The sequence below is a fragment of the Muscardinus avellanarius genome, assembly GCF_963383645.1.
Source record: "Muscardinus avellanarius genome assembly, chromosome: 9".
In the NCBI taxonomy this organism is placed as follows: domain Eukaryota; kingdom Metazoa; phylum Chordata; class Mammalia; order Rodentia; family Gliridae; genus Muscardinus; species Muscardinus avellanarius.
Window position 1 is genome coordinate 24144712 of NC_137795.1, and position 26974 is coordinate 24171685.

Sequence of the window (26974 nt, forward strand, 5' to 3'; positions counted from 1 at the left end):
TTCAGTATCATGTATGGGGAAGGGAGGAGTGGGGAAGTAGCCCGGGAAAGCCACCACGTGCTGTGTGCATGTGTGTCCCTATCATTATGAACTGCATTATATGAGACTATAATGCACCAAAAATATGAAAAATAAAGTTTTATACCTAAAAGTGAAGTTTATTTAAATAAAAATTATGCGTTTTACATGGTAGCATACTTCTGATTTTGAATAACTCCAGTAACCTGGCTGCCAGTGAGTTCTCTATTAATAGTCATATTTTCAATATACATGAGATGGTGATTTTGTAGGATCATAGGAAACAATGAATTTTAAAGATCCTTTGAATTCCTGAGATCTTATGATTCTCTGGCTAGCACAGGCAATCCCTAAATTGAAACATCATGTTTTAAGCATTTGTTTATAAGTTATGGGAACTTGAAATTTATTTCCCCAAGACAAATTCCTATGTAGAGTTTAGGTAAAAATTTAGAAAAGTAGAAATGAAAAATGGTATGACATTCCATTGAAACATAAGATCCTCAAATTGTCCTATTTTCCCCAATCTTTGTGTCTGATTACACATAGAATTAACAATGGTTTTGGAAAATAATTCACCACACTAATTCAGGCTAATATGACTGCAGACCTCTTGTTCTTCCCAAATAGTAAAATATCAATTAATTCAGCAGACAGTGAGTACCAACTACATTCCAAGTTCTGAGGAAATAATAATCAATAAATGGATTTTTTTGGTGTTATAGAAGGTACTGATCTTGGGAGGGAGATAGTTGAACATCTTTGAGACATACCTATAATTGATGATTTACTAGAAGAAGAAATATTGGAAGTAATAAGTTGTTTTTTTTTTTTTTTGTGTGTGTGTGTGGTACTGGGGATGGAACCTAGGGGCTAGGGGCATTCTACCTCTTAGCTACATCCCCAGCCCTATTTTCTATTATTTATTTTGAAACAGAGTCTCACTGAGTTGCAAAGGGCCTAAACTAAATAGCCAAGGCTGTTTGCAAACCATGATCCTCCTGTCTCAGCCTCCCAAATGCTGGGATTACAAACATGCACCATCACACCCAGAAGGAAGCAATACATTTTAAAAAACTATTTCTACCATAGTATGAAGCATCAAAGGCCAGTACTATGATGATTAGAATGGGAATGGAGCAATAAAATCTAACTTTTGAAAAATTAATATCACAGGAAAGTTATATATTTTATTACAAATGATGGAAAGGAGGGAGTTAGCCAAGGGTAAAGAAAGAATATTAGGTTTATGGGAAAATGGAAATGATAAAGTAATCCATAGCCATGCTACATTTACAGAGTTAATAGTACATTGAGTAGAATTATCTTATGGTAACTAAAAAAAATGGGCTGGCAAGAGAAAAGTCAGGGCTACAATATGGATTTCTATTTTCTCTACAGGGATAACAAAATTATTTGGCTGAATGTTAGTCAGCTTTGTGTTACTGTGACAACATACCTGAGATAATCACATTTAAGGAGTAAAGATTTATTTTTGCTTCATAGTTCCAGAGGTTCTAGTCCTTGTTTATTTGGCCTTGTTGCTTTTAAGCCTGTAGCAATGCATTATGTCCTGATAGGAATATGGTGGAGGAATCTGCTTGCCTGATGGTGGTCAGGAAGCAAAGTGTGGAAAGGGTGCTTTCTCAAGGCATACTCCAATTACATAACTTCCTCCCACTGGGCCCCACTTCTTAAGGTTCCACCACCTCCCATTAGTGCTACCAGCTGCTGACCTTTAACACTTGGGCCTTTAGGGGATACTTACCCAACTCATAGCAATGAGTAAAAGAGAACAATATTGGGGCTGGCAAAAGAATTACTATAAGAATCAGAAATTACCGAAGAAGTATTAAAGAAACCCTGAAAAGTATAGTGAGTGTCAAAAGACCTAAATATCAGATAGTCAACACTATTGGATACTGTTCAAGGGGAAAAACTGAGGACGCTGAAAAAAAGAATATTGGATTTGACAGATGGCCACTGGAGACCATTGGAGACCAGGTAGCAAAACGCCTTGGTGATCAAGTCAGATTTCAGAGGTTTAGATGAATAAGATAGTAACTAAAAGGGGTAGTGATATCAAGAAAATTCTTTTTCAAATGAAACTTATTCACTATTGACAATAATATGGAAGAATTGATAGACATATCTGAGATGCACCAGAATGAGAGAGTATGTGAAGTCTCATTTAAATCACTCCATTTTCCATATCAGTGCTGAATAGGTTAGTCCCCTGCCTAAGGACCGTTCTGGGTTCCTTGTTGCCAGCAGAAATTCAATACATTTAGCAGAGCAGACAAGACACTTTGCCCTCTGGTTCCAGCCTCCCTCTCTCATTCATCTTCTGTCACTCAGGGCACAGGAGATTTCAGATTTTTTTCCAGGCTGAATCTTTGTACATATTGTTCTCTCTACCTAGAAATCCTCCCATCTTTCACATGGAAAATTCGAACTTATCTTTCAAAACGTGAGCTCACATGTCGCCTTGGTTTTCGACCCTTTCCTGACTTCCCAGGTTCAGTGCAAGTCTTCCTTCTCACGCTTCAGTTGTAAGTTGTTCACTATACCTGTCAGCATCCTGAGTTGTAAGCCATCTGTTTCCATAGCTGTCTTCTCCATTAAACTCTATAGTCCCTGCATGCAGGACTGGCTTTTTTTTTTATTGCTTTACTTTCATTAGCTGACATGAAACAAATTCATACTGAAAGTATCAGGAACGAGTAAGTATTAAGGAAAGGAATGCACATTAAAGTATATAAAATGGAAATAAAGAAGCATATTAGGACAAAAGAGGAACAGTTTTACCTCTGCTCTCCCTTTTTATTATTTTATTTTATTTTATTTTATTTTATTTTATTTTATTTTATTTTATTTTATTTTATTTTATGTTTTGCAGTACTGGGGATGGAACCCAGGAGCATTCTGCCTCTGAGCTACACCCCCATCCTATTTTTCTTTTTTTTTTCTTCTTTATTTTGAAACAGGGTCTTACTGAGTTGCAAAGGGCCTCACTAAGTAGCTGAAGCTGTTCGTGAACCATGATCCATCTGTCTTAACCTCCCAAATGCTGGGGCTAAGGTGTGCACCGCCATGCCCAACCTGCTTTCCTTTTTTAAAATACCTGTGATCATATATATTATGCATGGGAAACTGTGCTTTCTGTAAGTATTCTGTCATAGTCATTTTGTATTAGAAAGTGGCTTTGGAATTCAACAGTTTCAGCTTCAAATGCAACCTCTGACTTTAAAAGCTATATGAAAGCCTGGCGTGATGGCGCACGCTTGTAATCCCCGTGCTTGGGAGGCTGAGACCGGAGGATCAAAGCCAGCCTCAGCTACTTAGTGAGACCCTGTTTCCAAATAAAATATAAAAAAGGTCTGGGAGTATAGCCCGGAGGTAGAAAGCCTCTGGGATCCAACCCCAGTAACACACACACACACACACACACACACACACACACACACACACACACAAAGAAAGCTATATGAATTTGAGCAAGTAGGTTTTTCTGAACATGAGTTTTCTACTGGTTAAATGAGGATAATATAGTGTGATCATGATAATAAAATTGGCAAAATGTAGAATAAATAATATAGTAAAAGCATTTAGTTATTTTGGACTCCCATCTTCATGGTTCAGATCTCTTACTGGGTTTCGCTTCTTTAATCCATTCTCTAAAGAGAAGAGTTTTTTAAAAGTTAACTTTTGAAGTTAGGAAAGTTAAACTCCAGTCCCTTTTATGCAGCTATGCTTCATCTATCTAAATGATGCTGATTAAAACTGGCTGGGTGATGTGTGCATTTATGTCTACACAAGTGTTTTTTACCCCATTTATGATGTATAAACACAATGCACCAATAAAACATTATAAATAAATAAATAAATAAATCTCACTCCTGGCATCAAATGAATTAAAATTCTAGAATATATGGGTTGATTTAGTAAGTTTACAAATGTCTGGATTGTTTATGTGGTTCCAAATAACTTCTTAGCAAAGGCTCTAGCTCTGAAACTTGCTGAGCTGTGTCTGAGGACACTATCTTATCTTCAGAATTATATTGTCCTGAGTGGTTTAGATTGGTCCCACCTTTTATTGACAGAATTTTTATGGTTAATAAAAACTGTACTTACAGCTTTTTTTTTTGCATTGGAAATGATTTCACATTAGACTTAGATCAAGAGATAGATTTTCAGAAGAAAATAATGAAACTGTCCTCTGAGAGTAGTGGAATTTATCAGGTTCAGTTGCTGATTGAGTTTATTAAGGAACCCTTCTACACCCACACCCATGCAGATACACACAGTGGTCACAACTGCTGATCTGGATGCTGCCTCTTCCCTTAGTCTCATTTCCAAAGTACATCTGTTGTTTTCCAATACATGGAATAAATCCTTCTCTTTTGCCCAGTGGTGAAAAGCTTATATAAATACTAAAACTTCAGCTATTCTCCTGAGTCTTCTGTTGGCTAGCCTGCAGCCAGGAGTTGTTTGGATATTGACATGCATTTTCTGTGCAAATCTTTCAGGCCACTTGGGTGAATTCAGTGGGGATATATTCACTTTTTTGAAAACTTATCAGACTAACCATTATAGCACTCTATTTATGAAAACTTGAATAATTGACACCCTGATTGAAAAGTAGCTCCAGATTCAAAGTATCTCTTTTATTCTTTCAGCATAAATCATTCTGATGACATATATCTATATATATTTTAGGAGGTCTTGTTGAAGAGACAACTTTAATAGTCAGTGAAAAGAAAGCATGAAGTGAAGAATTGATTGATCTTGCATCCTGATGTTCCCATAAAATAAGTTCTTTACCAACATTCATAAATAAGATATTTTGTGTACTAAGTTGGATAATTAACATTACTGAACCAAAATTAAAATGCATAATGAAGAATCTTTATCATAATTGGAACAAAAAGGAAACACAGTATATGAGAAGACAAGTCAATGCTTTGTGTGTAGAAGATACTCACTATATAAATATATGAATATGCCTAATTAGATTTCTAGTGAAATATAATACTATCTTAATTTAAAACTTTTATAAAAACTTGTGTAAATTTATATTATTATATATTATTATTCATATTATAGTCTGTCCTTTAGAGAATACATTAATTTCATTTTTCTTTTTTTGTTTCTTATTTTCTTTTTATCTTTTATTTTTCTATCAGTGATGGTAATCAGAGAAGTATCCTCCAGTATTGATACTGGTTCTGCCTTTTTTTTGTAAATGGTGAAGAAAATAACAGTAGTTGATATTCTAAAATTGAACAGTTCTGAAATTCTTTGTACATTAGAAATTACAATCACACTGTCTAGCTATCTAAGAATTTGCTTCTGTGTTTATTGTATTAACAGAGAAGAGATAAAAACAGTACATCTCATTGAGTTAGCTTCCCTTTTCTTAAGAAGTAATAGATAAAATAAAAGGAGTTTAATATGGCTTACTTTCTGTGAAGTCTAATTTTAAGTTATAGAAGAAACAAAACAGAGATAAAGGCAGTGTATAAATTTGAGTTTTGTGTATTTATATCCATATGTTATAATAAACAATAGGTAAAATAGGTAAAGTGGTTTATAGGTCAATAATTCTATCTTTTAATTCGTACGTATTTTACATATACTTTTATTTAAAAAACAACTTATTAGTTTATTCTTGATTTGAGGAATAATTTAGTTTATCAGTATTTACCATAACCTGGTATCCTATACCTCCTGAGAGAAATGTAAAAAAAACCTGTGCCATTATTTCTTGTGTGCATTATGATGCTGCTATCATCATCATCATCATCATCATCAGTAAATTGCTCAGTATTATACTTAGAATTCAGTATCATTTTCTACACAGTATTTATTTTCCAAGGGACTGTGCCAAAATATACATAGGGCTAGAAAGAAGAGAAATTACATCTTTAATAATGGACTTTTAAGCTCTGAGACCTGGGTGGCCACTTTTCTCACTGCAGAGCTACTCAAGTCATGTTGTATGGGTACCTTTCTCTCAAAACTCAGAGTAAAGAAAGACTAAGAAATATGTTTTTGTCACTATTAGTTATGTGAAAGAGATTCATATGAGATAAGAGGTGTGTTTCTTTTATAATTTTCTTCAAATTATTATTTTAAATAACATTTTGATACTGTTACTTTAATCAATAAAAATACAAGCAATTTACCAGGTCTCAGTTTCATATAATAATCCCAAAATGTAAAGGAAGGTTGTAAAACATGTATTCTTTGTCTGTTTCTAGATTTGAAGAAGAAATTACCACCATGTGGTTGTGTCTCTTTGAAGGCAGTGGGGTCCCATATGGCCCAATCAACAACATGAAGAGTGTATTTGCAGAACCCCAGGTTTGTTTGATGAAGGTTTGGGTTGCTTCTCTTTCTTATCCATATTCATTTATATAAATGCACATTGACCATTGATCTAAAGCTTAAGTCACTCTTGTTTTAAAATTGTTTGTGGGTTTGAGATAAAAAAGAATCAGAATTCAAACTGTCCTTTTACAATCATACTTCTATGTCTGTAAGATCTAACATATTTCCTCATCAGCCACTACATAAAAAATTTTAAGATCAGGGCATTTATTTTTTCTGAAATACATGAATATAAAAAACTGAGAGGTTGTTACCAGGCTCTCAAAGATCATTCGTTGTTGAAAGAAATGTGAGAAATTTCATAATTACAGTCCACCTTTTATAGTATGGCTGTCTTAAAATGTATAGAGTAAATCTTATTTAGTTCTTCAGATTAGAAGCTTTCATGTGTTTTGGTTAATGTATGTTATTTGTGAGGCACACTTTATAGTTGAATAAAGTTTTGTGCTATACATTGCTTAACAAGTTTGTGGGGCCTAACAATTTATCATGTCTCAGTTTCACATAGTAACCTCAAAATATAGAGGAAGTCCATTTTTTGTGAAATTTTCACTATGAATATTCACATGTCATCAATTTCCAGCATTTTAGAATTATAGAATTTTGGGGTGTATTCTTTACATTTATACAGTGGCAGGGTTTTTTAAAATGAATGATCAAAAATAGGATAAATAGAGCCAGGTATGGTGGTGCACACTTTTAATCCCAGCATTCAGGAGGCAGAGACGAGAGGATTGCGGTTAGTAGATAGACCCAGATACTTAGTGCGGCCCTTCACAACTCAGTGAGACCTGTTTCAAAAAATAAAAAGACTAAAAACAGGGCTGGGGTTGTAGCTCTGAGGTACAATGCTCCTGGGTTCCATCCCCAGTACTACAAAAAAGAAAAAACGGGATGTACATTTTTGAGGGAGGAAAACTTTTTTGGAAAACTGATCTCTTAACTTTAGTACCATTATCTTATATGAGTTTGCATTAGTTCAGAAGTTATAATTTTTACTGGAGAAAAAGGTGAATGAATTAATGTATTTTGTTCTGTGTTTTTTTTTCTGCTATGACTAAAAGATTTGTTCATAATAAAATAATGGCCAGTATGGATTTGAGATGAGAAGAACTACTTGGTTTCCTCATATTTTTACTAGAGATATTCTAAGTTATTCCATCAGCATATCTGTTACTCCATTTATTTTTTTTAAATGAGGGATAAAGGCATGAGAGCCAAAATTATTCTGAAACATCAGTAGATGTAGTGTGTGTGTGTGTGTGTGTGTGTGTGTGTGTGTGTGTGTGTGTGTTGTTATTGGGAATTATTAAACCCAGGGGCATTCCCAGCCTTTTTATTTTTGTTTTGAAACAAGATCTCGCTACATTGCTGAGTCTTGTTACATTGCTGATGCTGTCTTTGAACCTGCAATCCTTTTATCTCAGCCTCCCATGTACTGAGATTATGGATGTGTACCTCTTTGTGTTCTTAATATTAGCTATTTTTAGGCTTTGATGAACAAACATACAAAATCCCACCTACTACCTTAAAAGTATTCATATTGTGTGCTGGTTCACAGTGCATACAGCTAATTAGGATTTTCATAATTTTTTTTTCTTTTGTAATTTAGTTTAATTACCACAAGGAATATTTAATTAATTTAATTATTATCTTTGCATCTCAACTGTTTTAAACCTGTGAAGAAGCTTCTGTTTTTAGTCTATGACACATTTTTTTTTTTTTTGGTGGTACTGGGGTTCCTGGAAGCCCTTCTACCTCCGGGCTATACTCCCAGACCTATTTTATACTTTTTTAAAATTTGGAGACAGGGTCTCTTAAACCAGTGCGGCTAGCTTCGAACCTACCGGATCCTCTTGTCTCCGCCTCCCAAGCGCAGGGATTACAAGCGTGGGCCACCACGCCTGGCTTATGGCACATTTTTAACACTTAGACTACTTATCAAATGTGGAAGATTGATATTACCTAAGTCAGGATACCAGATTTTTATACTATCTGTGAAACCTACAAATTGCTCTCTTAACTGTACAAAAGTGGATTCTAATTGTTATAATTCAAATATGAAAAATATTTATTATACTGTGATGGTTATTGATAATTTTACCCTAATGGTAATGATGGTTGTTCCCTTTTACACATTATATATATATATGAATACATTATATGTATATGTGTATATATATACACATACAATAATAAATTATATGTATGTGCATATATATATGCATATATATACACACACACATTTCAATTTTTAAACACTAGAGAATGGTATATTTCTAATGCATTTTAAAAATAAGCAAAGATAACTGTGGAAGTTGTAAATATGCCAGTCATGACAAGAAACAAGGGCACCATCATTCTCTTATGCTCTGAAGTGCTTGTCCCTTTTAGAAAGAATTCTGTTTTTGACATAGCATCTCATTGAGTTGCAAAGGGCCTCCCTAAGTAGCTGAGGCTGCCTGTGAACCTTTATCCTCTGGCCTCAGCCTCCTGAATGCTGGGATTACAAGGGTGTGCCACCATGAAATAGAATCAGCCAAAATGTCTATCAACAAATGAATGGATTACAATACTGTGGGGGAGGCCGGGCTTGGTGGCACAAGCTTGTAATCCCCGCGCTTGGGAGGCAGAGACAGGAGGATCGCGCAGGTTTGAAGCCAGCCGTGCGCTGGTTTAGGAGACCCTGTTTCCAAATTTAAAAAAAGTAAAAATAGGTCTGGGAGTGTAGCCCGGAGGTAGAAGGGCTTCCAGGAACCCCAGTACCAACCAACCAACCAACCAACCAACCAACCAACCAACCAACAAACAAACTGTGGGGTATGTACACAATGGAATTTTGCTCAGCCATAAATAAAAACACAATTACATTATTTACAGGGAAATGGATGGAACTGGAGGAATTTATGCTAAGTGAGGTTAGTCAGTCACAATAAAGTAAGAAATCAGATGCTTTCCCTAATATGTGAAAGCTAGGGAGAAATGGATAACAGGAGGAACTCTAGATGAAAGAGATCCTTTAGATGAGCAAATATGGCGACCTGAGGGGATGGGAGGGGGGAAGAGGGAAACTCTCTAAAGCACATTATGTACTTAAACAAATATATCAGTCAATCACTCAGCCAAAAATGGGAAGGGGGAGGGGGAATGGGGCTGGAATTGGGTGTGATATGTGCATATATGTCTCTACCATCTTTATCCCATTAAGATGTATGACTAGAATGTATCAATACAAAAATTTTAAAAAACATTATTAGTAACAAATTTTAAATATCCTGTTGATAACTACATAATAATTCACTATTTAGTAATAAATAAAATTTGATGAACACTTCTAAAAAAAAGAAAGAATTCTATAAAATTTTGAATTTTGAAAAGAATGTATAATGTGGAAAAATCAGAAAGTTAAAAATTTTTGTATAGCTGGGCATGGTGGTGCACACTTGTAATCCTCGCGCTTGGGAGGCAGAGACAGGAGGATCACGCAGGTTCGAAGAAAGCTGTGCTGGCTTAAGAGACTCTGTTTCCAAATTTTAAAATTATAAAAATATGTCTGGGAGTGTAGCCCGGAGGTAGAAATGTTTCCAGGAATCCCAGTACCACCCCCCAAAAAATTTGTATAAAACATATTATTTAAAAAACACCCTAAGATGACATCTAAAATGACTTCTCAGAAAGTTTTTTCATTTATTAAATAAACTTTTATTTTGTTTACTGTGTATTTGGTGTAGGGGTTTAGTATGAATTAATCTTTGCTTTTCTGAAAACATAAAAATTGACTTAAATAGTAGGCACAGAATAAAAACTTGTGGATATGTGAATCAGCAAATGAGTAAGTTGGTTAACTATGGAAAATTTAGGTTTCCTATGTGATGAAATGGCTTCTATATCCAAGAATAGGCTAACAAGCTCTGCTTTTAGGGCTAGTTGAATTATTCTTTGTGATCTCAGGGGACTGAGAGTAACAAGATGGTTAAGACCATAGAGTCAAAATTGGTGGAAAATTTTTATAAACTTTGTAGGCTGCAATTTCCTTAACTATAAAATGATGAAATAGGAGCTTATCTCTAGATTGTTGAAAGAGTTAAATGAGATGTTTATCAAAGGAACAGTATAGAGTTTGCCAGACAGTAAGTGCTCAGTACTTGGTGATGGCTCTCATTATCATGGTGCCCTTTGTGGTTATATTCTGGCTACAAACACCTTCTTCTACTTGTCTTTTTAGGTGGATAGAGGCACATCCCATGTAGCCATGAGGATAATGGGGATCATTAACTTAAAATCATAGTCTACTATCCTTGTATCCTTGTATCTGCACACTCCATGCCAAAAAAGGTCTCAGCTCTTCATCATTTCTGATTACTGACAGCCCTTTTATATTTCATTTCCTTAGAAGCTTTTTTGTAAGTCTAATTTCCATTTGAGGTGTCCTCCCTTGCTTTCCCTCTGATGAACTTCAGAGTATTTTGGCTGTAGGTAAAAGGACTGGCCACTTGTGTTCGGATGTGGGAATGTGCCACTGGCTTGGTGGCCCAGCTCTCCATGAGCACTGTGCCAGCACAGCTGCTCACTGGACTGAAAATTACTTTGGGTGAATTACAAGGCCTGGAACATGGCACAGAAAGGAAGGCTTTGATGAAATGAAAAGGGTTAGTAACTAGGGAAGAAAAATCATTGGAAACTTCAAGAATTGAATTTTGTGTGCCTACTTATAAAGTGGAGAATTTATGTTTCATCTGTAGCTTGAAAATATTGGTAAATAAAAAGTTACTTGATGGTAGAAACTATTTCTAACTTAACAGTTTCATCATATCTTTATGTTTCAGGAAAACTTTGTTTTAATTATTATTATCATTATTAATTATTATTTTGTTTTTGTGGTACTGGTGCTAATTGAATCCATGAGAAATTCAACTTCTGAACTATACCTCTAGCCCTATTATATTTCATTTTTTATTTTGAAAATGGGTATTGCTAAGTTTCTGAGACTGGCTTCAACACTACGATCCTCTTGTCTCAGCCTCCCAAGTACTGAAATTACAGGCATGTACCATGATACCTGGCTGAGAAAAATTTATTTTTCTTTTACTTAAATAAAACAACAAGATGACATATTTTTTTCTTGGATAGATGGAATATTGTCTACCTTTCATCTTCTGATTACATACTAAAGAATTTTACATAGCTTAAATAATCCTATAGGCATCCACTATTTAGTCAATCAAAAATACTATGGGAGCTTTTGCCTGCATTTATTGATAGTTCTGTTTTGATTCAAAACACTTGAAGTGGCCGGGTGTGGTGGCACACACTTGTAATCCCTGCGCTTGGGAGGCTGAGACAGGAGGATCATGCAGGTTCAAAGCCAGCCTCTCTGGCTTAAGAGACTCTGTTTCCAAATTAAAAAAAAAATAGGTCTGAGAGTGTAGCCCGGAGGTAGAAGGGTTTCCAGGAACCCCAGTACCACATATACACACATACACACGCACAAAAAAAAAAAACCACTTGAAGTGGTAGTTTTATTGTTTTTCTCCTCAATGACAAATTATCTGTGGAAAGTTATATGCATTATAGCTTATAGTATAGATTATCTGCATATAGTTTTTAATAGATTATAATTTTTCCAAGTACTTTCTTAAAATATCTTCTTTTAATCAGACCAAGATTGTTCACTACATTAAAGGAATTCTTAAAAAGTTTTAAAAGCTTACTAGGTGACCTCAGTATGATCCTATTTAACATACCCTTGAGAACATGTGCACAAAATACATTGTCGTTTGAGAGTTTCCAAACCAAACAAACTTAAAAGAAATGCAGTGTAATAGAAAATACTCAAATTTCTGCAAAGATAGGTATAGATGTCACCAGTGAGAAAGCTTAAAATACCATCATCTATACCAAGTATCAAAAGAAAATGCCCCAGCCTGCTTTCAGGATTTCACTGAACACTGTATATTAGGTTATTTAGTGTATCATTATCTTTGTTTGAACTGCTCAGCTAAAAATGCAAATTATTGGAGCCTTGATTAGTGTTTTTCTCTGTCCTTGATGCTATGATCTGAGGGTCAGGAAGAAGGGCAAAAGATGTCACAAAACTGGTGGTAGATAACAGTCTTCCCATTTGTACCACCCAAGTTGAATGTATCAGGTGTAAGACATCACCCTGAAGCATCACTTCTGAGAACTATTACGAGGGAATATAAGAATTATTGAAATATCACAGCTGGCCCCAATTTCAACTGGTGCCAAACACCTGCAGGCTCTAAAAGGACACCAAAACAAAACCCCACCCTGTGGCAGCAAGCCATCCTCAACAATCCTTCCTTAACTTTGCATCACCATCAAAACTAATTTAACATTTTCTACGGACACCTTATTCTTCTTATCCCTATAGGCCATTACATCTCCTTTTCACGAGTATTTCCTATGGAATAAATACATCATAGAAACAATAAAATATTAAAACATTTGATGGCTGAAAAATTATCTGTTGTTTTTATCTTATTATTTGTGGAAGTCTGTGAAATTTGAGATTTTATTGATCTCTAGGCTAGCTCATATTCTTTAAGTGGTTTTATTTTAGCACATTTTGGCAAAATATCTGAGCATCTGTCAAAAAAGGCTTTCATATTCATATAGTAATGTTAAAAGCACTCCCAAAATACAGAACTGTTTTTTAAGCCCTGTTGAATATTTTCTCGCTCTCTTCCTTCTTTTCTCTATCTCACCTAATGCATATTAAAGGTAATTGATGGATGACAATATTTATTGAAATGCAGTTGCATCTCCCTGATGGCTAATGATGTTGAAAATTTTTTCATGTACCTATTGGCCATTTGCACTTATTTTGTGAAGTGTCTATTCAATTCAGTTGCCCATTTCTTGATTAGATTATTTGTTTTGCTAGCATAGAGTCTTTTGCAGTCTTTGTATATTCTGGATATTAGCCCTCTATCAGAGTGGTGGCTGGTAAAGATCTCCCATTCTGTAGACTTTCTCTTCAGGTTCTTGATAGTTTTCTTTGATGAGCAGAAACTTTTTAGTTTGATGCCATCTCACTTGTTAATTCTTGTTTTAATTTCCTGAACTTTGAGAAAGTTACTACCTCTGCCTGTGTGTTGGAGTGTTGAGCCTACACCCTTCTCTAATAGCTTTACAGTCTTTGTTCTAATTTACAAGTCTTTGATCCATCTTGAGTTGATTCCTGTGCATGGTGAGAGGTAAGGATTTAGTTTAGTTCAATCTTTCTACAAATAGATAGCCAGTTCTCCCAGCACCATCTGTTGAAAAGGCTGTCTTTTCTCCAGTGTGTATGAGTTTGGCCCCTTTGTCAAAGATCAACTGACTTAAAGTGTGTGTATTTGTTTCTGTATCTTCTATTCTGTTCCATTGGTCTGTATGGCAGTTGTTGTGCTAATGCCATGCTGTTTTCACTACTATTTCTCTGTAGTATAATTTGAAGTCCGGGATTGTGATGCCTCCTGTCTGGTTCTTAATGCTAGAATTGCTTTGGCTATTCTGGGTGTTTTATTTCTTCATATGAAATTGATGACTGATTTTTTTCTAGGTCTATGAAGAATGTCATTGGTATTTTGATAGAAATTACATTAAATCTGTAGATCACTTTTGGCAGAATGGCCATTTTTGGTTATATTTATTCTGCTATTCATGAGCAGGGGAGATCTTTCCATCTTCCAATGTCTTCTTCAATTTCTTTCCTTAATGTTTTATAGTTTTCATTGTAGAGGTCTTTTACATCTTTGGTTAGATTTATCCTAGGTATTTTATTGGTTTTGAGGTTATAGTGAATGGAATTGTTTTCTTTATTTCTTTCATTGTGGATTCATTGTTGGCATAGAGAAAAGCAACTGATTTCTTTAGATTGATTTTGTATCCTGCAACTTTGCTGAATTTGTTAATCAGCTCCAGTAGTTTGTTGGTTGACTTCTTTGGGTCTTCTAGATAAAGGATCATTCCATCTGCATACAAGGATAACTTTAATTAATCTTTTACTATTAAATTCTCTTGATAGCCTTCTCTTGTCTTATTTCTTTGGCAAGAGTCTCGAGAACTATATTGAAAAGAAGTGGTGGTAGTGGACATTCTTGTCTTGTTCCTTATTTTAGAAGAAATTCTTGCAGTTTTTGCCTATTCAGTATTGTGTTGGCTTTGGGTTTATTGTATTTTGCCTTAATAATGTTGAAATATATTTCTTCCATTTCAATTTTCTGCAGTATTTTCTAACATAAATGGGTGTTGGATTTTGTCTAATGATTTTTAAGCATCTATTGATATGATCATGTGGTTTTTGTTCTCATTTCTATTTATGTAGTGAATAACATGTATTGATTTGTGTATGTTGAACCAGCCTTGCTTTTCTTGGATGAAACCAACTTGATCATGGTATACAATTCTCTTCATATGGTTTTGAATGTAGCTAGTATTTTGTTTAGAAATTTTGCATCTATGTTCATCAAGGATATTGGTCTATAATTTTCTTTTCTTGAGGTATCTTTATTTGGTTTTGCTATTAATGTGAAACTGACCTCATAGAAGAAGTTTGGGAGAATTCTGTCTTTATCAATTTTCTGAAGTGTTGGGATTAATTCTTCTCTGAAGGTTTTGTAGAATTCAGTGGAAAACCCATCTGTGCCTGGGCTTTTCTTTGATGGCAGAATTTTTATTGCGGTTTCTATTTCTTTTCTTGCTATTGTTTGATTTAGGCTTGCTATGTCCTCTTGGTTCAATTCATGTAGGTTATATATGCTTAGAAATCTATCAATTTCTTCCATGTTTTTCAGTCTATTGAGTATAAATTTTCAAAATAATTTCTGATAATTTTTTGAATTCCCCCACTGTCTGTGGTGATTTCTCCTTTTTCATTTCTGATTTTAATGATTTGAGTTGATTCTTTCTTTCTTTTGGTTAGGTTGGCCAGGGACTTGTCAATTTTATTAATCTTTTCAAAGAACCACCTTTTTGTTTTGTTGATTCTTTGAATTTTTATTCTCTATTTCATTTATTTCTGCTATGATTTTAATTATTTTCTGCTGTCTGGTGGCTTTATAATCAGATTATTGCTTGAGATGTGTATATGACACATTTTAGATGATACACAAATTCAGATATTTTGTTTGTTGATCATGATATTTGAGTATAATATTTTTAATATTTATTTATTTATTTATTTATTTATTTATTTATTTATTTATTTTGGTGGTACTGGGGTTCCTGGAAGCCCTTCTGCATCCGGGATACACTCCCACGGGCTACACTCTCAGACCTAATTTTTACTTTTTTTTTATGTGGAAACAGGGTCTCTTAAGCCAGAGAGGCTGGCTCCAAACCAGCGCGATCCTCCTGTCTCAGCCTCCAAAGCGCAGGGATTACAAGCATGCACCACCACGCCCGGCAATATTTTTAATTTTTAAAGAAATAATGCATATCATACTTACATGATTAAAATAAAATTGAGTTTATTTTATATTAAATATAATTCATAAGGAAATTATATTCAATTTCATTTTGTTAACAAGAGTACTAAAGTAAAAATTAAGAGAAAACTCATTGAAATGTTGAAGAAAAAGTAAGGACCTAGAATAACATTACTGGCATTGTAGGTTATTTTTTAATTTATATATCTAAGAAATTTTGATGCATTCTTTGAACTATCATACTTATGTATATTTAGATATTGAACTGATTGCCTAGGACATTACTTCCTTGACTCTGTGTGTGTGTGTGTGTGTGTGTGTGTGTGTGTGTGTGGTACTGGGGTCCCTGGAAAACTTTCTACCTCCGGGCTACACTCCCTGACACCTATTTTTTATATTTTTATTTGGAAACAAGGTCTCTTAAGCCAGCAAGGCTGGCTTTGAACCTGCACAATCCTCCTGTCTCCGCCTCCCAAGTGCGGGGATTTCAAGCCCAGCTACTTCCTTGAATTTTATAAGCAAAGGTAAAGGGCATAGTTCAGGCCAAAGGGAGACCATAATCACTTATTAACTCATTTAGTCATTCCTTTCTCATTCAGTACACAGTGTTGGATGCCCTGCCATGTGCATAGTCAATCTCGTATTAGGTATTTGACCAAAACAAAGAATGATGGGAGACAGTGAATCAAGAGGACATAGGTATCAAACATTTAGAATGTTGGTCTAGTTTAAGTAGAAAGTATGTATTACAGAAGAATTATATACAAATGCTCTGTGTATTTTTAATAGCAAGGAAAAATAGGCATAAAGCACTATAGGATGTTTTTATTTAATGATCTAGTGGAAGTTTAACATCTAACAAAGAGCTGCACAATGTTTAAATCTTGGCACCTACCAAAGAATGCTTTGTCATTTTTAATGCTTCTTCTGGTTATTTCATCATGGTGTCTTGGTCAGCATTCTCATAGCAAAAATCCAAAGAGCTGACCACATCATTTAGAGGGAGGAAAATTTATTTGCTCATCGTTTGGAGATTATGAGATCAATCATGTAAAGCCAGGACTACAGATCACAGGGCATGGTGGCAGGAAGTGGAGCAAGGGAGAGCACAGAGCTTTGTTCCTTACATCCTGGAGGCTGGAAGCAATAGAGCAAGCAGGCAAAACCATGTATGATCCCCAAGGCTGCAACCCCAGAGACCCACCTTCTCCAGCCACACCCTACCAGCTTAGGCCAGCACCCAGATAAGTTCATTGTAATAGACTGATTCACTGCTGAGATTGCAACCTCACCTGCTTCCTACATTTTTACCTTGTGAGGGATAGGGAGATATTCTATTTTTAAACCATCATACATATTATTATTAAATTCCATTTCAATGACAAGCAAAGTCTTAATGGAGGGTTTCAGTTTATTATATTTGGTAAATTTGAAATTATTTGTGACCTAAAATATCAACATTTTCTTGGTATCATAAAATTACTCTGATTTCTTCTCACTGTTTTTCTCATATATGTCCACAAGCATACAGTTCATTCATTAATATTCAAATGTATAAATTATATTTTCTGAACATTTAAAAAATATTTTGGTGTAGACATATATACCATAAACATTTTATAAAACGATGAATTTTTAAGCTGAAGGCATAATCAAAATTTAATGTATAAAAAATGAAAATCAAGAAAAGCTAGTTAATTTTATTGAGGGCATTTAGAGTCAGAATGAATTGTAATTAACACCAGCTAATTTTAGAAAGTGGATTAGTATAATGTTGTCTAATAGAAAGTTATGCAAGAAACCTATGTAATTTTAAATGATGTAATAGCCAAATTAAAAATGAAAAATTAATTTTTATTTTTTATTTATTTTTAATTAATTAATTTTTTTGGTGGTACTGGGGACAGAACCCAGGGGCCTTCTACCTCTGAGCTACACTCCCAGACCTATTTTATATATTTTTTTATTTGGAAACAGGGTCTCTTAAGCCAGCTGAGGCTGGCTTCAAACCTGCATGATCCTCCTGTCTCAGCCCCAAGCCTGGGGATTACAAGCGTGCGCCACCATGCCCAGCAGAAAATTAATTTAAAAATACATTGGAAATTACATTTTTCTTAACCTAATGTTTTCAAAATATATTTTAAATGTAAATGCAATTACAACTAAGAAGAGTATTAATGAGGCATTTTAAACTTTTATACAGTCTTTGAAATCTGTTGAGTGATTTATTGGTACATATCTCAATTCAGATGACCTGCATTTCAAGAGCTTAGAGGGAGGCACATGTGGCAAGTTCCTGCAGTGCTGGCAATGTCCATCTAACCAATTATAGAAATATCTGAATTCCCATTTATCCATATCCTCGGTAGCATTTGTCATTTGTTTGCACAAAAAATATTTATTAACCATTTATATCAATCATTACTATTTTTTCCTTTTATTGGTGCATTGTAGTTATACATTTTAATGGAGTATAAGATGGAAGAGGCATATATACACACATCACTCAGTTAGCCCTTTCCCAATTCTGACCCCATTCCCTCCCTTCTCCCTCCTTATGTTTGCCTTAGTGATTGATATGTTTGTGAATATACATCATGTACATTAGGAAATTTCCTTCTTTCCCTTTCCTATTACACTCAGCTGGATCAGCATATATGCTCATCTATAGTTTCTCCTTCTTTGTCTAGAGACCTCTTATGACCTATTTGTCCATAGCTTCTGCATATTAGGGAGAACACCCAATTTCTTATATTTTGTGAGTGACTAATATCACTTAGCATAATGTTATCCAGTTCCATCCATTTTCCTATAAATGATGTAATTTTGTTCTTCTTTATGGCTGAGAAAATTCCATTATGTATGTATCTCATAGTTTTGCAATCTATTCATCTGTTGATGAACATATTGTCTGGTTCCATAGTTTGGCAATTGTTAATTGTGAGATTATGAACATATATATGTATGCATTAGTTTGGTAATTTGGTTTCCAGTATTTTGGGGAGATACCCAGAAATGGATCATATGGTAGGTTCATTCCCATTCTTCTGAGAATCCTCCATACTGTTTTCCAAAGTGGTTGCACTAATTTGCAATCTTTTTAATGTATTAAGAGTTCCCACATCTCACATCCTTGACAGCATTTTTGGTTGTTTGTGTTTTGAATGATTGCCATTTTATTTGGAGTTAGGTGAAATCTCAGGGTAGTTTTGATTGGCATTTTTCTGATTGCTAATGGTGTTGAGCCTTTTTTTCATATATTTACTGGCCATTAGAATTTCTTCTTTTGTGAAGTGTCTACTTAGTATACTTGCCCATTTTTGATTGGGTTATTTGTTTTCTTAGTGCTGAGGTTTTTGAATTCTCTGTATATTCTAAATATTAGTCCTCTATTGGAGGAATAGTTGGCAAAAAATTTCTGCCATTCAGTTGGCTCTCTGTTGAGGTTCTTGAGAGTTTCCATTGCTTTACAGAAGCTCTTCAGTTTAATGCAATTTTGCATATTGATCCACCTTTTAGTTTCTTGTGCCTTTGGGATCTTATCGAGAAAGTTTTTACCTGTGTCTATGTGTTGAAGTGTTGGACCTTATATTGTCTTCAAGGAGCTTCAAGGTCTCTGGTCTAATTTCCATGTGTTTGCTCCAACTTGAATTGACTTTTGTGCAGAGTGAGAAAGTGTGTCGCGACCCTAAGGCTCTGACCAGCAGAGCCTAGGGAAGAAACACACGAACGCCGAGTCTGTTGATGATGCTTCCTCTTTAATGCTTCCCCTTCAATGTGCACAGCAGGCAAATATATATCAGTCTCATAACCCCTCCCTCATCACTCCACCAACCCCAAGCTTCCCACAGCTAGGGCATGCACATTTCTAACCCTCTCATAGGCGGGCTGGTGGTAGCACGAGGCACTGCGTCACTAATCATGCATAGGACGCCTGATAGGGCTCACTGTGCAGGCTCAGGGCACTGCCAGCCTCGTGAGCCTCGTGACTTGGCAACATGCCTAGACGCCATCTTGAGCCACCACCCCATCCCGGTCTAGCCGAGTGGGCCCCGACAAAAGTGGGTTTTGTCCATTTTCTGCATATGGTTAACCATTTTGCCAATACCATTTGTTGAAGAGGCTTTTTTTCCAGTCTATGTTTTTGTCCCCTTTGTCAAAAATCAATTGGCAGTATGTACATAGATTTGTTTTTGAGTCTTCTATTCTGCTCCATTGTTCTCTGTATTGAATTTTGTGCCAGTACCATGCTATTTTTATTACAATAGCTTTGTAGTATAAAGTCAGGTATCGTGATTTAGCCTGCATTTTTTTTTTTTTTTTTTTTGCTGAGAACTACTTTGGCTATTATGGGTATTTTGGTTGTTCCAAATGAATTTAAGGACTGATTTTTCTATGTCTGTCAGGAATGATCTTGATAATTTAATAGATATTGTGTTGAATCTGTAGATCACTTTTGGAAATATGGACATTTTGATAATATTTATTCTGTTTTTCAAGAGCATGGAAGATTTTCCCATCTTCTCAGGTATCCTTTGATTTCTTTTTTCAATGTTTTATGATTTTCTTTGTAGAGTCCTTTTACCTCCTTGGTTAAGTTTATTAGTAAGTATTTTTTTGTGTGTGTGCGTATGAGTTTGGTAAGGTAGTATAGTAGATATTAGGGATGGTGAATATATAGTAAAATATAGAGTATTTTTTTTGGTTGTACTGGGATTTCTGGAAACCCTTCTACCCTTAGGCTACACTCCCAGACCTATTTTTTTATATTTTTATTTGTAAACAGGGTCTCTTAAGCCAGTGAAGCTGGCTTTGAACCTGTGTGATCCTCCTGTCTCCGCCTCCCAAGCATGGGGATTACAAGCATGTGCCACCATGCCCAGCCAAATATAGAGTATTTAATATAGTGATAAAGTAGATTTAATACAATACAAAGAAGAGAAAAGAAAAAGAAATCAGATGCTCTCCCTAATATTTGGAAGTTAGAGAGGAATCGAGACAAAAAAGGAGGAAGTATAGATGAGCAAATAAGAAGACTTAACTGGGGATGATGGTATTGGAGGAGAAGGAAATTTCCTAATGTACATGATGTACATTCACAAACATATCAAAGTCAATCACTAAGGCAAACATGAGAAGGAGGGAGGGGGAGGAAATTGGGTGGGAACTGGGTAAATATTAAATGAGTGATGTGTGCATTTATGCTTCTATCATCTAGTACTCCATGAAGATGTATGACTACAAGGTACCAATAAAAAATAAAAAGAAATATCTGGGAGTTTATTATTTGTTTTTCTTTCCAGATTTACACATTTTAAATTATTTTAATTTCATTAGTATCCCACAATTAATTTAAGCATTAATTTTAGGCATAAGAATTTTATCAGTTAAGCCAGGCATGGTGGTACATGCTTTTAATCCCAGAACTTGTGAGGTTGAGAAAGGAGAATTGCATGTTCCAGGCCAGCCTAAGCAACATAGCAATATCCTATTTCAAAACCAAAATATAGCTGGGTGTGGGTGTGGTGGCACACGCTTGTAATCCCTGCACTTGGGAGGAGGAGACAGGAGGATCACGCAGGTTCAAAGCCAGCCCCGCTGGCTTAAGAGACCCTGTTTCCAAATAAAACGTATAAAAAACATAGGTCTGGAAGTGTAGCCTGGAGGTAGAAGGGCTTCCAGGAACCCCAGTTCCACCAAAATCAAAATATAAAATAGGGCTTGAGGTGTAGCTCAGAGATGGAATGCAGAATTTCTCTTGGTTCAACACCAGTATTAAAAAAGAATTTTATTGTTTAAAAGTCCTATTTAGAGCTGGGCATGATGGTGCACACTTGTAATCCCAGAATTTGGGAGGCTGAGAATAGAGGATTACAGTTTGCAGACAGCCTCAGATATGTAGCAAGGCCCTTTGCAACTCAGCAAGATCCTTTTTCAAAAATCAAAAGACAAAAAAAAAAAAAAAAATAGGGCTGGGAGTGTATCTCAGCAGTAGAATGCCCCTGAGTTTCATCCCCACTGAAAAAAAAAAAGTTCTATTTAATACCAGTGTCATGTACTGGCCATCTTTCTGTCACCTAAGTTAGTATTTTTATATAGATGGAGCTCAACTTTTTATATTTAGAAGGAAACACATGTGTTTTAAATAATGATTTCTATAATAATAACATGTAAATATAAATAGTCACCTATCTTTTCCAGTACAAATATTGTGATATTACTTTAGAACTTACTGTTCTTAAGGATGCTGAGAAGAAAAATGCAGTGCCTACATCCAGAAAACTATAAAACTATATTGAAAGCTTTGAAAAGTCTTGAAAAATGTGGAGACAGAGTCAGTAATGGCTCAGAACATTGTTAAGATATCAGCTATTCCCAGGTTATTCATAGATATAATTGAAATCAAAATTCTAGTAGGATGATTTACAGAGCTTTTTAGAAAACTTTTTCTCAAGGCCATCTGGAAAAATATTTGTCTAAAATCAAGTTTAATGAAAATGAAGCATGGATTCTCACACCTGATAAAATATATTTCAGAACCACAATAATTGAAAGAGTATAGACTTAGTAGAGAACAGAGAGATAAATTAATGGAACATAAAGGAAAACTTGGAAACATTGAATATATTTGGTATGTGATAAAATAGCATGGCAGGAAAAGAAAGAATTTTTGTCCATTCAAAGGAAATTAACAATTATTTTTCTCTTAAAATTACTTCCACATCTTCTACCCAAAAAAGTTATAGATGCTTTAGAATTTATTATAGAAAATAAAACTATTTTCAACTGCCAGTTAATATTAATGAAAAGCAGCTAGATTTCAAGAAAAGTCAAGGCATACAAGTAGTAACATGTCACAAGGAAAATAATTCAACAAATTTGACTATTTTTTCACTTCTGTGAAAACATATATGGTTGCAGCACAACTCATTATGCTAAAAATGAAATGTCAAGTTACAGAGCAAAATAAAGTTATGTGACAATCATTACTGACAGCTGTTATTATTTAAATAAGAGCTCTTAGAAACAATAGAAAAAAATCTAAAAAAATCAATACATGGGACTGCATGAAACTGAAGAGCTTCTGTTCAGCAAAGAAAACTGTTGAGATCCTCAACCGAGAGCCAACAGAATGGGAGATTTTTGCCACCTATACCTCCAATAGAGTACTAATATCTAGAATATAGAGAGAGCTTAAGAAACTCAACACTAAAAAAAAAAATCCAACCCAAAAATGGCAAGTGAAATGAACAGACACTTCATGAAAGAAGAAATTCAAATGGCCAATAAATGCATAAAAAATTGTTTAACATCCTTGGAAATCAGAGAGATGCAGATCAAAACTACCCTAAGATTTCACCTAACTCCAACTAGAATGGCAATCATTCAAAACACAAACAACAAAAATTATGGCAAGTATGTGGAAAACTAGGAACTCTAAAACGTTGTTGGTGGGATTGCAAATTAGTGCAACCACTTTGAAAAACAGTATGGAGAATCCTCAGAAGAATGGGAACCAGTTTACCATTTGACCCAGCAATACCACTTCTAGGTATATACACAAAAGAAAGCAAACCAAACTACAAAACTAATGCATGTGTACCTATGTTCATAGCTGCAGAATTCACCATAGCCAAACTATGGAACCAGCCAAGATGTCCATCAACAGATGAATGGATTACAAAACTATGGTATATGTACACAATGGAATTTTACTCAGCCATAAAAAAAACCCCACAATTACATCATCCTCAGGGAAATGGATGGAACTGGAGGACATTATGCGAAGTGAGATTAGTCAATCACAAAAAATAAGAAATCAGCCAGGTGTGGCGGCGCACGCTTGTAATCCCCACACTTGGGAGGTAGAGGACCTTACAGGTTCGAAGCCAGCTGTGCTGGCTTACGAGACCCTGTTTCCAAATAAAAATATAAAATAGTCTGGGAGTGTAGCCTGGAGTTAGAAGGGCTTCCAGGAACCCCAGTACCACTAAAAAAAGAAAAAGAAAAAAAAGAAATCAGATGCTTTCCCTAATATGTGAAAGCTAAGGATAAATGGGTCATAGGAGGAACTCTAGATGAAAAAAGAGATCCTATTAAGTATAAAGGAGCAAATGAGGCAACCTAACTGAGGGAATGGGAGGGGGGAAGAAGGAAAGTCTCTAAAGCATAGGATGTACTTAAGAAAACATACCGATGTCAAACACTAAGCCAAGCATGGAAAGGAGGGATGGGGAGGGAATGGGATGGGAATTGGGTAGGAGCTAACTGGCCGATGCATGCATGGATGTCTACACAAGTTTTTTTTTTTTTATCCCATTGTGATGTATGAATATAATGCACCAATAAAAAAATTTAAAAATGTAACAAAGATATAAAAAGACACTTTCAGAAAACCCAGGAAATCTCCAAACTAATCAACATGTGAAACAAGTTTCAAATTTCCTTCTGTAAACAGAAATTCAAACTTAAATTCCAAGTATAATTTTTCATCTTTCAAAACACTGAAAAATATGTGTGTATATTTCACACATATTTGCAGGTTCGCACCATACACACACATATACTCAGATATACGCAAAGCCAGAAAAGTAAATGACAAATATAAGTTAAAACATTTTAGAAAACAGTTTGACAGTGCACCTCAAGTACTTTAAACTGTGACTGGTAATATTCTTCCTGGACTGCTATGGAACTAATTCTAAGTGAGAAAAAATAAAAATAGGGCTGAGGGTGTAGCTCAGAAGTAGAAGAAGCTTGGGTTCCATCCCTACTACCAAGCACACACACACACACACACACACACACACACACACACACACACACACACTAAAATATATATATATATATATATATATATATATACATATGTGTTAAATAGATAAAATATACATATGTTAAATAATATAAAATATATTGATGTAATGGAACAACATTCTAACTTTATGTTTTTGAAGAATGTGATGGAAAAGTGCTTATAATAATAATGAAAAAAGTGGAATACAAAATCATGTTTATTTTATTATCTCAATTTTGTAAAAATATATTCTTTGTACTAATATTACTTTTCTTTTTTTTAAACAAATTTTTTTATTGAACATAAATGGTATACATTTAAACTATATTTGGTGCCTTCTCCCCCCGCCACTGTTTTCCCTTCCCCCCTCCCACCAATGGTTGTCCAGGTTAACCATGTCATATTCATAATTTTACACATATTCAGATGTAGACCCTCATTAATCAAGATCAGCCTTCCTCCTCTCCTATCTTTCCATTCAAACTTTGCTGATATTTCCCCTTCATTATCTGGAGTCCCACTGGTATCCTCTGTGTTTCCTAGTTTGGGCATATTAGAGGAAACATATGTACCTTCTCCTTCTGTGCTTGGCTGATCTCACTTAACATAATGTTCTCCAGGGCTTTCCATCTTCTTGCAAATGATATAATTTTGTTCTTCTTTATGGCTGAATAGAATTCCATTGCGTGTATTTCCCACAGTTTTGCTATCCATTCATCTGTTGATGGTGATCTGGGTTGGTTCCATATTTTGGCTATTACAAATTGTGCTGCTATGAACATAAGTATGCATATGTTGCTGTATTTCTCTGAATTCAGCCCCTTTGGAAAGATACCCAGGAGTGGTATAGCTGGATCATATGGTGGATCTATTCCCACCTTTCTTAGGAATCTCCACACAGATCTCCATAGTGGCTGAACTAGTTTGCATTCCCACCAACAGTGTAAAAGAGTTCCTCTTTCCCCACATCCTCGCCAGCATTTGTTGTTATTTGATTTCTTTATGCTTGTCACTCTGACTGGGGTTAGATGGAATCTCAGTGTAGTTTTGATTTGCATCTCCCTGATGGCCAGTGATGAAGAACATCTTTTCATGTATCTATTGGCCCTTTGTATCTCTTCTTTTGTGAAGTGTCTATTTAGTTCATTTGCCCATTTCTTGATTGGGTTGTTTGTTTTGCTAGTGTAAAGTCTTTTGAGCTCTTTGTGTATTCTGGATATTAGCCCCCTATCAGAAGGGTGGCTGGTAAAGATCCTTTCCCATTCTGTAGGCTTCCTCTTTTGGTTGTTGATAGTTTCCTTTGATGAGAAGAAACTTTTTAGTTTGATGCTATCCCACTTGTTTATTCTTGCTTTAATTTCCTGAGCTTTGGAGGTTTTGTTGAGAAAGTTAGTGCCTGTGCTAATATGTTGTAGTGTTGAACCTATGCTCTCCTCTACTAACTTCACAGTCTCAGGTCTAATTTCTAAGTCTTTGATCCATCTTGAGTTGATTCCTGTGTTTGGTGAGATATAGGAATTTAGATTCATCTTTTTACAAATGGTTAGCCAGTTCTCCCAGCACCATTTGTTGAAAAGGCTGTCTTTTCTCCAGCGTATGAGTTTGGCCCCTTTGTTAAAGATTAATTGACTAAAGATGTGTGGATTTGTTTCTGTATCTTCTATTCTAATCCACTGGTCAGTATATTTGTTATTGTGTCAGTACCATGCTGTTTTTACTAATATTGCTCTATAGTATAGTTTGAAGTCTAGGATTGTAATGCCTCCTGCATGTTTCTTATTGCTGAGAATTGCTTTGGCTATTCTGGGTCTTTTCTTTCTCCATATAAAGTTCATGATTGATTTTTCTAGGTCTCTGAAGAATGTCTCTTGTATTTTAATGGGGATTGCATTGAATCTATAGATCAGTTTTGGCAGAATGACCATTTTTATGATATTTTTTCTGCCTATCCATGAGCATGGGAGATCTTTCCATCTTCCAAGGTCTTCTTCAATTTCTTTCTTTAATGTTTTTATAGTTTTTGTTGTAGAGGTCTTTTACATCTTGTGTTAGGTTTATTCCTAGGTATTTTATTGGTTTTAAGGTTATAGTGAATGGAATTGTTTTCTTTATTTCTTTCATTGTGGATTCATTGTTGGCATAAAGAAAAGCCAACTAATATTACTTTTCTAATCAGGAAAAAAAACATAAAAATATTCTCATAACTTAATTACTTTCTTAACTAAAAATTTAGAATGAATTCTGGTTATTTCTGTACTTCTGCATAGCTAATGCCAATATTGAATGATATACAATGATGCCAATGTGAAATGATAAAATTTTGTAATTTATT

The 26974-nt window shown here is 35.0% G+C and overlaps 1 protein-coding gene across 1 annotated transcript in view; it reads left to right on the forward strand.

Moving 5' to 3' along the window:
- The window catches only part of SUGCT (succinyl-CoA:glutarate-CoA transferase), a gene marked incomplete at both ends in the record, with an annotated part of 986025 nt that overhangs the window by 504557 nt on the left and 454494 nt on the right, over positions 1-26974 (forward strand). Inside the window, one exon of the mRNA XM_080701949.1 lies at positions 6282-6384. Coding sequence (XP_080558075.1) covers positions 6282-6384 — 103 coding nt within the window. The remainder of the gene's footprint in view (positions 1-6281; positions 6385-26974) is intronic.